Raw genomic sequence first — 14,114 nt, forward strand, 5'->3', positions numbered from 1 at the left:
AAACAGCCTTCATCATTGCCACAGTCTGCATATCTCAGCGTGTACAGAGCGCTGCCCTTATCCTCCTTGACCTTTCTGCCATCTTCGACACCATATCCCACTACATACTCATCGCCAGACTACATACAGCTGGAATAAAAGGGCCACAATGACCTGCTCTCAAATGGATAGTCTCCTTCCTCTTGAAAGGGAAGAGGTGTGGCGCCGCGGCCAGGACGACTGACGCTGGACCCTGGGGATCACGGTTCGATCCCTGGCTCCGGCGGCAGGGGTCTGCCCAGCACCATGCGACTCTGGGCAACAGCTTGCTTAATCTTCCCAACTGCCCCCTACACCCAGATACCCCTTCGGGGGTGATTTGTGCGCTATTCAAGTACTGGATTTATTATTATTTAACCCAGTGAGTTAGGCTCACGTTTTTCACATCGAAACCTTCAGCTGCAAAGTCCCACAGAGATCATCACTCAGCCCTACACTTTTCAGCAATGTACATGACTCCTCTGGCTAACATCATGAAATCCCAAGGCATAACCATCATCTCCGACGATGATGACACCCAGCTCATTTTTTCCCTCTCACATGACACGGTCACCATCAAGACATACTTTCAACAATGCATAACCAGTGTGTCCATTTGGATGAAAAAAAACTGCCTTGAGGTCAACACCGACAAAGCTGAAGTGCTGAACTCCAGGAACATGAGCTCACCAAACTTGGACCCAAACCAACCATCTAAGCTAAACTTATAGACCTAATCCTGGACACCAACCTCACCAAGAAGTCCTAGGTAAACGTCGTCACCACCTTATGCTTACACATACTCCGCATGTTACGTAAAATCTTCAAGTCACTCCCGCTGGACACCTGACGTACCATCACACAGGCCCTAATCACAGGCAGATTGGACTGTGGCAACACACTCTAAGCCGGCATCACAACCCATCTTCTTCACAGACTTCAAACCATCCAAAATGCCGCCGCCAGACTTGTCCGCAAATGACTTGTTTTCGACCTTCCTCTCCTTGGACAGCATTGTCATAATCAAATCATGAAATGGCAAATGATTACTATCAACTGCATTATACTGGGAATAAAATCCCTCCTCCAGCTGGGGATTTTCACTATATCTCTCATATGGGATAAGAGAGCCTTTAACTGTGAGCCTTGAATGTACTTGCCCTTAGGTTCAGAGTCAATGTCATCCTCAGCCACATCAAAACGTGGCAGTTTTGAGGCAGATGATTCCCCCACTGCAGTATTCACTGCATCCTTAATGAGAGCTTGCAGTTCAGAACGAGAAATCTGGAGCACTCCCTCTGCATCTCCTTCTGAAGGCGCCTCTACATGATTCTCCTTGATAGAGTGCTTACCCATAATGCTCATGCAGCAAACGAATGTGCTACAGCACTGTTGCTAGGCAACAGAATCTGGGTCCATGAGATTCTACAGGCAAACTAAAGCAACTGCAGCCACCCAAGAACATGCATCATCCGACATTTGTTACTGGCTTCAGACATCGCAAACTCAGCTCTTCAGCAGCCTGTCAGCGCACACGGTCACAAGACCTGAGCTTCCCTTTCCAGGCCCAGCACATAGACGCGGGGACTCTCCGTATACAGTGCAAACAGACGGTTGCACCCAGAAACAATGGTGAGGAAAATATATAAACACAGTATGCATAAATCTTAATAGCAAAATAGTGTGGCTTACCTCTGATCTGCGAGGACAGAGAAAACAAGCATTTGCAATGCAATAGGCCTTGCATTTTTGAAACTGTGGCCTATTGGCATTGTAAATGACAATGCCTTTTATCAATGTGCTCTTTGTACTTATAGTCATTGCTTGCAGGTTTTCAAAACACATATATGAAAGGCATTGTCACTTACAATGCCAACAGCTCAAAATCTCGCAAATGCGAGACCTATTGAATTGCAAATGCTTGTTATATCAACACAGTGTCTAGTGAATCGTAGATTTCAAGGCAGAGGTAAAGGGACTGGGGCGTTCACAGGAGCCGTTGAGTATTTTTAGCAGCATAGAGGAGAGAGTGCAACCAGCGATGGCAAGAAAATAGGAGCGGCGGGAGCAATGAGGAGCAGTAAGAAGAGTGGAAAAGCGGTCGCCATGTTGCAAGCTACAGTGCAGCAACATGTTGTTAATATAAAAGCGGATAAGCATCTATGTAGAAATAAGAGTTGTGGCGTCCGTGTGTCCGCCATTGTTTACTTAGTTTCCGGGTGTAGAAAAATACAATTATAAAAATGTGGGCACTTGCTAAAATATTAAGCGCTTGCGTGGCACCCGAGGGCGGAAAGGCAATGGGGAGCAAGTGTGTTGCGCTGCCAAAAAAAAAAGAACATAAGAGGCGTGGCCACTATGATGAAATAAAAAATAATGTAGAAGAAAAGATGCAGGTTAACCGCATTGGTAATACAAATTTAAACACGGCCGCCATCCTGGAACTGTAGTGCTGCACCTGGAGGCAAAGTGAGCACCCTTGCAGGAAAGCAAGTAGTGCCTGCAATAGAGGGAAATCATTCAAGAAAATTGTGCTTACAGACTGTAGATAAAACAGACCATGTAACAACACAAGTAAAAAGTCAAGTCCTCATGGGAGGTTACAAATGCAAACAAGGTGGTACTAAGGAGGGACTACTAAGCTTAATAATTAATCAAAAGCAACCATTTAGAAAGGACAGTAACAGAAGCAATTGAAAAGATGGGCGGAAATAGGCAGAGTTTCAAATCCATACCGGAATACAGCATGCCTTGCAGGGTAGCGCATGCGCTGACCAGGCTTAACCTAAAAACAGGAGGCTACGCAGGAGGGGTGGGGCTTTACGCTTCTATCATAGAGATAGAAGACAGCTTTAGGCTTAAGGGATCTATGATCTCTAGCGTGGAAATCTCTGTCAGAGGCTGAAATACCCCACAAGTTAGGACCGGGACGAAGAGGATGGAGGTGAGGGGGTGATTGGAACTATTTAAGTTCTTTTTGTCCACTGATGCCTGGATCATCTTAACTGATCAAGCTAGATCTGGGTTTGGTCAGATTAATAACTGATGCACTTAAAGCTGTTAGCAAATGGGCCAATTAATGAACACTTTACATGTGTGTATACCATCATATAAAATAGCAGAATCTCTGCTTGTAGCCCTATGTTTGATGTTCAGTTGTAAAGAGGTTTAGCCTTGGGAATCATCCGATTTTTCAGTGGTTTGTCAAATACCTTGAAAAATTCTGACTGCGATCTACAGGCATAAAGTATAGCCTTGATAGAAGTGAACAGAACGAACAGCATCTCTTAACCTTAAATGCATTCATTTTCTGTTTCCTCTATGTCAACAGTCCCTCAGTTCCGACAGTCTGTCCATTGCATCATGCCGCTTATGTGAAAACAGCATCCTTGCATTAGATTGCCACAGGGACTAGAACTATTTAAATCAATATTTTGCCACATAAGCAATTTGCTTTCCATGTCCAGGTTTTACCTGTATACTGTGTGTGTTCATTGTCTATGATGTAACACTTTAAAAGGGGTTTTCCTTTCAAACCGTTGCCTGAATGGTACTGCAGGCTCTTTGGGGTGTGCTGTTGGTTCGGTTTGTCATCAGCTCACATTAAGACATCTTTTGTTTCATTGCTAGATGTCATTGAAGCACTATCCAATCCAATCAGATACGTCAACCTGATGGAGCAAAGAGCAAGGCAGCTGGCAGCATTAACGCTAGAAGATGAGGAAGAGCTAAAGAAAGAGGTAAGACCGCCATCAAAGCTTACATTCAGCATTCATCTGGTTTATCGCTTGATTTAGAAGGCAAGACAAACTAGCCACTACCTCGATGATCACTAATTTAAAGCGAAAGCAAAGCAGGTGTGACATGATGCCGATATGAGTGGAACTAACAAGGTGTCGTTTTAAAAACTGACCACGAGGTGGCAGCATAGGATTAATATAGCAATCTCTGTTTTCATTCACTTATACTGAGAATTCCTGATGAGTGAGACAGAAAATATTGAGATCTATATCTACATGAACAATGACCTCAGTCCATTGGAGAGAACTAATTGGGTGTTGGGGTGCTTATGGAGAAATGCAACAGGTGTAAAATGTGAGGCTGTGTTACCAATTTACACAGCCCTACAATGGACTTGAAGAAATGAATAGCGGCATGCACCTTTTTTGTTTGAAGTTTGCTTTTGGCCAAATAAGTGATTTCTCTATTTATTTTAATCTTTGCCAACTTCACCAATGTCTTCAGGTTGCCAAAGTTAATAACGTGAAAAGTTATAACATTTGGGTTTTGCCGAAAAAAGGGTGCTAAATCTACTTTTTTGTGGTGCATTGCATATGCAATGCTTAATGAACAAGATTTAAAACTAAATATTACAGATCGCGAGGATGATACCCATCCATGGAAGATATATCTCCTCGCCTATAACATAATTAATCAAAATATTGAGAGACATATGTACAAGCCCCTATCGCCTCGGGAACGTCACTTTTTGTGACGTTCCTGTGGCGATAGGGGCCTTGCCTTATGTACAAGGCAGCGTTAAGCCACGTAACATGGCTTACCGCTGCCTTCTACTTAAGGCATCCTTTCACACTATGTTTAGTGTGAAAGGAGTGTGCAGTGGGTGTTGTGGTGGGACTTCCACCGCAACACCTGTTGTGTTTGATGCTGCTCCCTATCTACAATGGTGGAGCACATAGGAGGCAGCACCAAAATTAAGACTAGGAAATTCCTGGTTTTCAGTTGGCGAAACGAGGAGAAATGCATTCTTTCTCCTTATTTTTGCTTTTTCCATGTGTGCTGCCGTGTTCAGCACACATGAAAAAGCAAAATGCCATGGTTTGTTTATGTACAGGAAGGTGCCCCTTCCTGTACATAAACAAACCTTTTTAAAAAATGCCATTGTAACTTTCATGTGTGCTGCACGAAGTAGCACACATGAAAGTTACAAAATGGCATTTTAGCATTGTTTTTGTGCAGGAAGGGACACCTTCCTACAAATAACCAATCCTCCCCTGCACACAGACACCCTTGGGCTATCGCAGTGGGAAATGCAAGGCTGCACCACATTCTTGTAAATATGGTGCAGCTGTGCATTTCCAAAGTGGCAGAGCGTGTTGTTAAGCCCAGAAGGCTAACGACTAACTCCGCCACTTCATTGTACATATTCCCCTAAATATTTTAAATTTAATTTGTTTGTTTTTTAAAGTTTTTTGTTAAATTATCTATATTGCCAAGTTCAGCCTGATTAACTTTTCTATGATCCATCTTAGCAGAGCAGTTCTCCCCAGAAATGTATGTAAGAACCACCAGGAGAGGGTCTTTCGCTCTGCCCATATGTTGGAAGCCTAGATTACATGTTTTGATTGGAAAGAAGTTGTGTGCTTCCAGCAAAATGTGCTTGTCCTCCACACACTGTGATCATTTGTCTGATGAGTTTGAACTTTCAGTGGCATAAATAGATAACAAGATAATTGATATTTTTTTTTCTCTGGCAGCAGCATGGATGGGAGGAGGGCATTCATTAACCTACATGGAATTTTAGGTCCCACTTGACAGTGCAACTGTCACCTTACATTTTGATCTACAGCAATTTTATTCTACACTTCTGAGCTTTCATACAAATACATACCCATTCCCATGCTATTTATCAAATGATTCATATTCCCATAAAACATTCCTGTAATACCAGACCTATTGGCATTGCCATTGCTTGTTTGCTTTTTGTAAAACCAGGACAGCCATACCCAGGCCAAATGACAATGTCAAGCATTTTGGTGGTTTCATTCTATTGTATGAATAAAATGGATAGAATAGATGAGAAACTTGTATGTTTGTAATGATTTCATTTAACCTCCTACAATATTATAATGTTTTGATATACCTTGTTAAACAGGAACTCTTGTCAGCTGGTAATTAAAGACTTGTGATTATGGCAATATGCTTAAGATATTTAAATTGCTAAAGAAAATCTTCACAAAACCTGGAAAATCAGTGAGGGGTTGGTAAAATCAGTTAGGATTTCCTAGAGGAGGCATCAACTACCACTGGCTTGCCCTCTGGTAGCCCTGTACTGCCCTTGATTCCCCTGTTCTCAGAGGTCATGAAGTAAATGGCAGAACTAAATCTAAACAGGATTCAAGACCCTGTTTAGTTTCACAGTTTCACTCCTCGCTCTTCTTCTAACCTCTCTGGAGTGTGCAAGAGGCTTTTAGTGGTGAAGGCTAGGCACAAGAGGTCACCCCTGTAATGTGATTAAAGGTAGAAGGGTGCCTGATGTCACTTTCACTGATCCTTACATTTTAATGAATCAATGTTCATGCACAGAAAAAAAGCAAATATTGAAAAGAACTGTATGTAGTAGCACTTTTCAGTTTATCAGGAAAAATATATGCACTATAATACGCAACAAGCAAACTAAATACTACATTTTGTATCGCTGGCTAGTGCATTAAAGAAAAAAGTCCAATAACAGTGTTCTGTGTTAGTTCTTTTATAATAAATTCCATATGTAAAAGGGACTCCAATAACTTTTTTATAAAAATGTATGTACTTTCTTGTCTTTTATATTCTATATTATCATACTCACAGTTTGCCCATTGTCTGACACCTTCAGCCAGTCCAAACCTTTTAGCAAAAAGCCCTTTGGATGCAGACATTAGCAGAATTTCAATTTTAAACGCAACACGAAAAGTCCCAAAATGCAATGTACTGTTCCCTAAAATAGAAGGACTGGTTGAAGATGTTGTACAAGATATTGGGTCAACTTGTAACCATGAATGAGTTCAACATTTTGGACATTGCAGTTATGTTTAGTTTTCATCTTTTAAAACACATTCAAATACATGATTACCAACATCCTATTGGAAGACGTGAGGCATTAGTGGTAACTTGGGAGACCCTTCTTTGACACCTATTCCAAGTCAGGGCCTGAATTATAAAATACATTACTGATTGCCAAATACTAAGTGGCTCATGGCTCCTTTCTTTTCTTTCCCTATATCACAGCTCTGTTTTTCAGTGTGATGTTTGTCTACATTGTTCAGTCAGAAAAGTCCTCCTACATGCCAGAGCCTTGCACCCCTTTTGACATCCATATCTACCCCTCTAATCCCCCAAACCCCAAGAAGCCCACCCACAGTTTGAATACCTCTGCATGATATAGAGATTGTCAGGGGTAACTTTATTTATGAAGAGAAGAATTTCTTTTAAACTTTGTTACTCATAAATGTGCATTCAAATATTGTGACTGTAATTGTTGCTTGCTGTTCCTCATTTCTTTATCATTCACCTGTGTCTTATCTGAATGAGCATGCTTCTAAATTTTCAGGTGAATGCTTAATGTTTGCATACCTACTGCTATCTTGGTGGATAACTGTGAACAGGCTTCTGGGTGCTATATAGTTAGATTGTGTCTCAAGGACCTTTTAACTGTGCACCTGAGTCTGTAATATGGTACAGGGGCATAATCAAAGCTGACCCTTCATTCACATGGAGTATATAGCAATTAAAAAGAGCCCCATCAAATTTTTCATTGCACATATTCTAATTTTACAGAATAAGATGGACAAATGCTGTGACTGCAAAAAAAAGTGGGTTCTGAGCTGTAATCTCTCATCTGCTTGTTTGTGGCTTTTTGGCCCTCCTTGCTTTTGAGTCTCTACTGTGCACGAGTCTCCCTAATTGAGTATCACTCAATGAAAGCTTCTGTTAAAATGTTTTGAGCTCTAATGGCCAGTGCCCTTCTTCTAAAATAAGATGTGCTGCTTAACAGCTGAAGTAAGAGGCTCTGTGATAGTTACTCATCCACATGTGTACACACTTGTTCAGGCTGAGTGACAAAGCCTCTAGTCTGGCTCAGTCTGACATCTGAACACAGGCAGCCCTGACATTGATGATATGGCTAAGCCTTAAAGTTCCTATATGAATACAAAAATAAATGTCCCCTTTCTTTTTGCTAGCATGTGCAATCTGTATTGTTACCTGTTTTTACACTTTGGGTAAAAGGGTATTAACAGGTACGTTTTGATTGCCGCAATGTAGAAGAGCCATTGGTGGTTTGATTGTAATCCAAGAATCTGTAGGACAAAACGTATACTAATTGTCAGTTTGGACCTATATTCATTTGCTAATACATTTCGAATTGGAAGATTTCCCTGACCTAGTGAGCAGGAAACTGGGTTATTTGTTGAGGTGGTCAGAAAACCCACTCAGGCAACAACTGCAAGCCTTGTCAGGGTGTACCACTAAAGGGAAACATCCTTTACAACGCAACTTTTACAACGCACTACCATTACGACGCAACTTTTACAATGCAAGTCATTACAACGAATTGCGCTGGAGGGCGCTCTAGGATAGGGAATAGTTTAATTACTATCCAACACCTTCCCTACTAGCCATGGGGACTGGAGTTGGAATAGTAAATTAAGCTATTCACTATCCAGCGCCCCCAACGCAAGTTGTTGTAACGACTTGCATTGTAAAACCTGCGTCGTAATGGCATGCGTTGTAAAATCATGCGTTGTAACATCATACATCCACCACAAAAAGTCAGTAAATTAATTTGTGCTTAAACCTCTGGTAGTTTGGCACTCAGGCTTAACTTGGAGGGAATATGTATAGTATTAATAAGCACAAAAACAGTAATAACGTGAAAACACAAACATGAAAAATACCAAACCAATTTGGTAAAGTAGAGTAAATTGTGATAAATAAAATGATACCAGAACAACAAATATATAATCACTAGAACCAGAGATATTGAATTTGAAACTTTTATTTGAGATAAGCACTTAAAAGCACAAACCGCCATTCATGGTCATCTGGTCGTGCTAGACCAAGGGAAAGTCACAAGTTCAAGCCAACTATGATGGAGTGTGTATCCGATGCAGTGGCCAAGTGTGTCCTACTGAAAAGTTACCTTCTCAAGTCTGGCTCAAAGAGTTCAGTTCACGTTGGAGGAGGCTGCAAGGAGTAGAATTTTGGCATGAAGAACAGGTCGAGCATCGCTGACAGTCGTCGCATTAGCATGAATATCCAGTCATTGCTGGAGCTTCGTGTTGGCAGTAATTGCGGGCTGTTGTTACTTTAGAGCAGCCAGTCTCACCGAGCTTCGCACTGCCTGTCGTCGCGGGAAGCAGGGTTTCAACACAAACGTGCCTGTTCGCAGTGACTATGTTTCTTTTCGGAGGAGCTCTCACTGATAATGACAGCTAAATGTCCAGGACCTGGGGTTTACCACTTAAGAATCAGGACTGACTCCAGAAGAGGCCAACAGCAGGATTCAGTCAGGTCCATGCAGACCTAGTTGCTGTTGGTCAAATGACAGTTGCATGGAGGCCTTTGGAAGCTTGTCTTTTTCACTGCCGCTCAAACAGGAGGTCAGCCAACTGGGAGTCACTCTGGGATGAAGGCAAGCAGGTCCAATCTTCCTTCTCAAACAGCAAGGTAGTCCTTCAAGCAGCAGGGAAATCTCCTGGCAGCAGGAAGTCCTTCTTCTGAATCCTCTACAGGTCCACAAGTGTTCTGATGAGTGGCTCTTGAGGTCCAATATTTATTCCTGATGCTAGCCTTTGTGCGGGGCAACTCTTTGTCCCACCCCAACACTAGTTTTAGAAAGTTCTTCCTCCTTCACTGGTCAAGGCTCCCAACTGTCTGGGGCGACCAAAGGCAGGGCAGGCCTGGTGTCAGGTTCCTTTGTGTGTGCAGTATGCAAACCCCTTTGAAGTGTAAGTGGAGCTTGGTAAAGCCCCTCCCCAATCATCCTGGCAGGATGTCCCATTCTGTACACAACTAAGCTCCCTTAGTCCCACTATTTGGTAGTAATACAAAAACCACAACGGCAGAGCAATTCACAGTACTGTGACCCAGGACACTGGCAGCAGTCACAGCTGATTAGGACAAGGAAATATCACATTTTTAGGAGTGGCATTTTCAAAATTGTAACTTAAAATCTGACTTTACCGTTAAACAGGGTTTAAAATTACAATTAACTTGAGTATAAACAGCATACCTCTATCTGCTCCCAATCTACATTAAGCACTTATTAAATGTAATAAGGTAACCCAGTGTTAGTGAATGGGAGACAAAGGACTTACCACAGTGAAAAATGACAAGGTTTCGCTGCCTAGACATTTAAAACTGAAGTGCATATGTCCAAATGTTTAAATACATTGCACCTTGCCCTATGAGCCTTTAGGACCTACATTAGTTGTGACCTATAAGTATTAAGGAAGGTTTCCGCCTGATTAAAATTGTATTCTGCCAGGTCAAAAAGTCAGTTTAAAACTTCACTTCAGGCTGCAGTGTCAGGCCTGAGACATCATTTGAAAGGCAATGCGAGTGGGTGGCACAATGAAATGTGCTTTCCACTATAGCACTTCATTCACAGACCTGGGTACAGGTAGTACCATTTACCAGGGACTTACAAGGAAAGTAAATTGCCAATTAGGTGTATTCTAATTATACCATGTTTGGAAAACAGATCACAAGCCCTTTAGAACAGGTTAGCAGTGGTACAGGAAACAGAGTACTGATTCTAACAAAAACAGGTTCAGCAAAAATTAGGGTGTGAAGGTAAAAGGTTTAGGGGAATACCACACCAAGGATGTCAGGTCTAACATAACGGTAATGAGATTCAGGTTATGTACTACTTTGCTGGGCTAAGTTGATCATTCTGCTGACTATGTAGCAGTCCAAAGCATCCATGTGGCCCATAGGCCCATTTGAAAGAACTGCCCTTCTCGTGGAAGAGAAAGGATGTGGAGTAGAAATGTGCATACGTTTATTAGCTGTTTCTGTCTGACAAGCCTGGGCTTGTGGTTCTCATAGAAGGCATAACTCTTGCACCAGTGACACATAGGTGCCCTTTGAAGTCTTGGACATAAGAACCCCGTTCAGGGTGGGAGGAAACAGGCTCAGAGGATAGGTCTTTCTCAATCGGGGTGGAATCTGTCCTTCTGAAAGTTCCCTTAATGCTGTGCAAGGGGTTTGGCCAGTCTGTAGACTGCTCCCAGGAAATGTCAGTTAGGTTTAGAAGAGTGATGTGGCAATTCTGACTTGTTTAAGGGCCCCCACCTTCTAGAACGCTCCATCTCCACGTTTACACTGTGGCACAAAGGAAGAACATGAGAGAAAAGTAGAGAGGCAGAAAAAGAAGGAACTAACACCTTAGAAATTGAAACATGTGGGTAAGAGATATTTGTGTTTTCTGGGTTCTCTTAAAAACTGTGCTGTGATAACCTGCAGCGGTGGCTGGGGATCGGGGGAAGAACATTCCAACAGGATCTTGTTTTAACTACCAGTTTCTGCAGAACAGGGGCCCCAGGACACCAGAAGCAAAAACCTCACTTTTTGCAATGGTGGCCAAGCACATTCTAACTGCCCTTACATACTGGATTTCTCACAGCAGCCATCTTATTGTACGCCTGAACAATAGGATCTGATTTATGAATGTTTTATGCCGGTTTACTGGCATAATTCACTCTTAAGCATATCTTTTACGTAATAAGGAAATATTACGATTGTCCCATAATTAAACGCCGTCACCACCACTGACACATAATTAATTGCACAAGCAGATACAGTTTTCCTGCAACTATAAAGACTCATGACAAGGGCCTGTCTCAATTGTACTGACCATTCTGCATAACTGGTAATGGACAGTGTGTAAATCATTTCCGTAGGTACATTGTCTAAATTATGTATTATTACTGTGCACTAAACTAATGATCAGGACCGTTCAAATATATCCTGTTCAACATAACTAGAAAATTGTGAATACGTGGTTTAAAAACATCTCTTGCAGACATACTCGCAGATTTCAAATCCTGCAAAATCTCTAGGCCATCACATTAAATGTACTAAATGAAGGCACCTAGAAATAAATGTTGGAATATGAAACGTTCTCCTAAAGAACAAGATCGTTATACTAGAAAGCTGAAGAAATTGGTGGCTGGCCATTAAAATAGCTGCAGGGAACACACAGCCACAATCACCACTACTCTCTGTAACTGAATGTATCGCGGTGCAATCTACGAATATATCTTTGCTCAGTGCAGTAACAAGTGGTGCTGTATTAAAAATAACTGGTAGAGAGTCCCATGTCATAGTTAGGAGAGTCATTGTTTTGTAGAGAGCAGTTGTGCCACTAGATGGCGCCCAGGGCTGTTTTTGGTGGCAAACAGATTCCTTACATATTGATTTATTTGTATCTTTTATTTGGGGCCACTATCTGTGAGTACGAATGATCATATAATGACTGGGTTACCGCCTACTTGAAATAGGTGGTAAAATGTCAATGTTTTCCGACTGCATTTTGGTCTCAAGACATTCGTAGATGGCATTGAAAGTCGCTTTTAGGAAGGGACGCCCTTAACACGTCCATTCCTAATACCAAATCACAAAACCAGAATTGTTACTGAATCACTATTTTGGCTTTGTACATGCCAAAAAGCCTTTTTGCATTCCCAAATGGTCCGATTCTGTGAATCAGCCCGTTTGTGACCGGCAAAAGCGTTTGTACATGTGTCCCTATGTTATCATCAAAGTAGTTAGCTCTATAATTGCAATTTCAATATAAAACTAAAAAAAAAAAATGAAGTATATGAAGAATATCTTGAAAAGAAGGAATGTGGATTTACACTTTATAAATGTCCCATTCGTGGCCACATGTCTACCAAAGAGCGTGCGGAGCTAGATGTTTTTACAGTTTTGAAAGTGTTTAGTAGCTCTCTCAGTGCAGCCTTATCCTCTAGGCAGACTAACAACTATTCAAATAGGGCCTAATTCTAATAGGTAAATGAATCCATAAACATAGCTTTTTTTTACACCTGCCAGAAATTCACAAAGGGAGTCCTGACAGGTTTAAACACTATTCGTGTGTTTTCCTTAGCGCTGATGCAAAAATATCTCCCTAGCGCTAGCTCAGGTCCCTTGCTGCCATGTTGCAAGGATGCCTGTGCTACAGGAGCGATTGTTTGTGCGCAGGAAGGGATACCTTCCTGCACATAAACAGTCAATAATGGCAATTTGTCGTTTCTATGTGAGCTGCAGATGGCATTACAAATAAAAAGAGCAAAAAAGAAGGAAAAATGAATTATTTCTCCTCGTACTGCCACGCTAAGTCCAGGTTTTCCCTGGCATTCATTTTTGACGCTGCCTCAGCATTGTAAATCTGGGGCAGCATCAAAAAGCAATGGGTGTTGTGGTGAAATGCCCACTGCAACACCCATTGCCAGAGAAGACTATGGTGGAAAGGGGCATATTTACAAGGTGGTGTTAAACCACATTAAGTGGCTTAGCGCCACCTTGTAAATATGGGAAATGTTATTACACCACCGGAGCGTCAAAAGACGTTACGCTCTGGTGGCGAATGGGGCTTGTAAGTATTCCCCTTAGTCTCGCGCAATTAGCTTCAATGGAAATATAAAAAAATGAGTGAAATGTCTGCTGATTCATCATTATGTTTTTTGGGACCTGCTTCTAGATTCTACATGATTGTACACAGTCAGAATATAACACAGCTATTCAATGCAGTTCCATCTATGTCAAACATAACAGAACAAGTAAGAGATTATTTCGAACAACTGCAGACCAATCTCACTTGTGAGAAGAAGCCTACCTCTTCCCATTGTTTAATTTCTTGCTAAAGTGCTAATTACATTTATCAAGAGTTGAAAGCCTAAAAACGAATGCAGAAATGAGCCTGCTGTTGCAGCAGGCTGGGATTTACACTGTGAAGATCCTTGGTGCAAACTCAAGTACAAGCTCCACTCAAGCGGATGGACCTTTCATACCTTACTGAGGTATGAAAGAATATATAAATGATAGTGAAGCACATAAGGCCCACAATGAAGACAGAGAATAGTAGATTTGCAAAGCAAGAAGGTTTATTTCAGATTAGCAAATTTACAACTCCAAATCTTTCAAAGTAATCCTGTCAATAATCATTATATATGTATGATGGTCAGCATAGTTCAAAATGATTAAACATTGCAAATAAAAGACAGGCTTTTTAATGTCAGCATAAACAAATCAAGCAATTTTCAGTTTCCCCCGAAGGAAAATTCCCAAGCATGCTAAGTTAAGAAGCTGAA

At 41.6% G+C, this 14,114-nt stretch overlaps 1 protein-coding gene across 2 annotated transcripts in view; it reads left to right on the plus strand.

Moving 5' to 3' along the window:
• PLCB1 (phospholipase C beta 1) overlaps window positions 1–14,114 on the plus strand; it is a 2,228,480-nt gene that overhangs the window by 1,651,173 nt on the left and 563,193 nt on the right. For both annotated transcript variants that reach the window (XM_078649524.1, XM_078649525.1), the window contains exon 23: window positions 3,649–3,758. In XM_078649524.1, coding sequence (XP_078505650.1) covers window positions 3,649–3,758 — 110 coding nt within the window. The remainder of the gene's footprint in view (window positions 1–3,648; window positions 3,759–14,114) is intronic.

The sequence above is a fragment of the Lissotriton helveticus genome, chromosome 6, assembly GCF_964261635.1.
Source record: "Lissotriton helveticus chromosome 6, aLisHel1.1, whole genome shotgun sequence".
Lineage (NCBI taxonomy): Eukaryota > Metazoa > Chordata > Amphibia > Caudata > Salamandridae > Lissotriton > Lissotriton helveticus.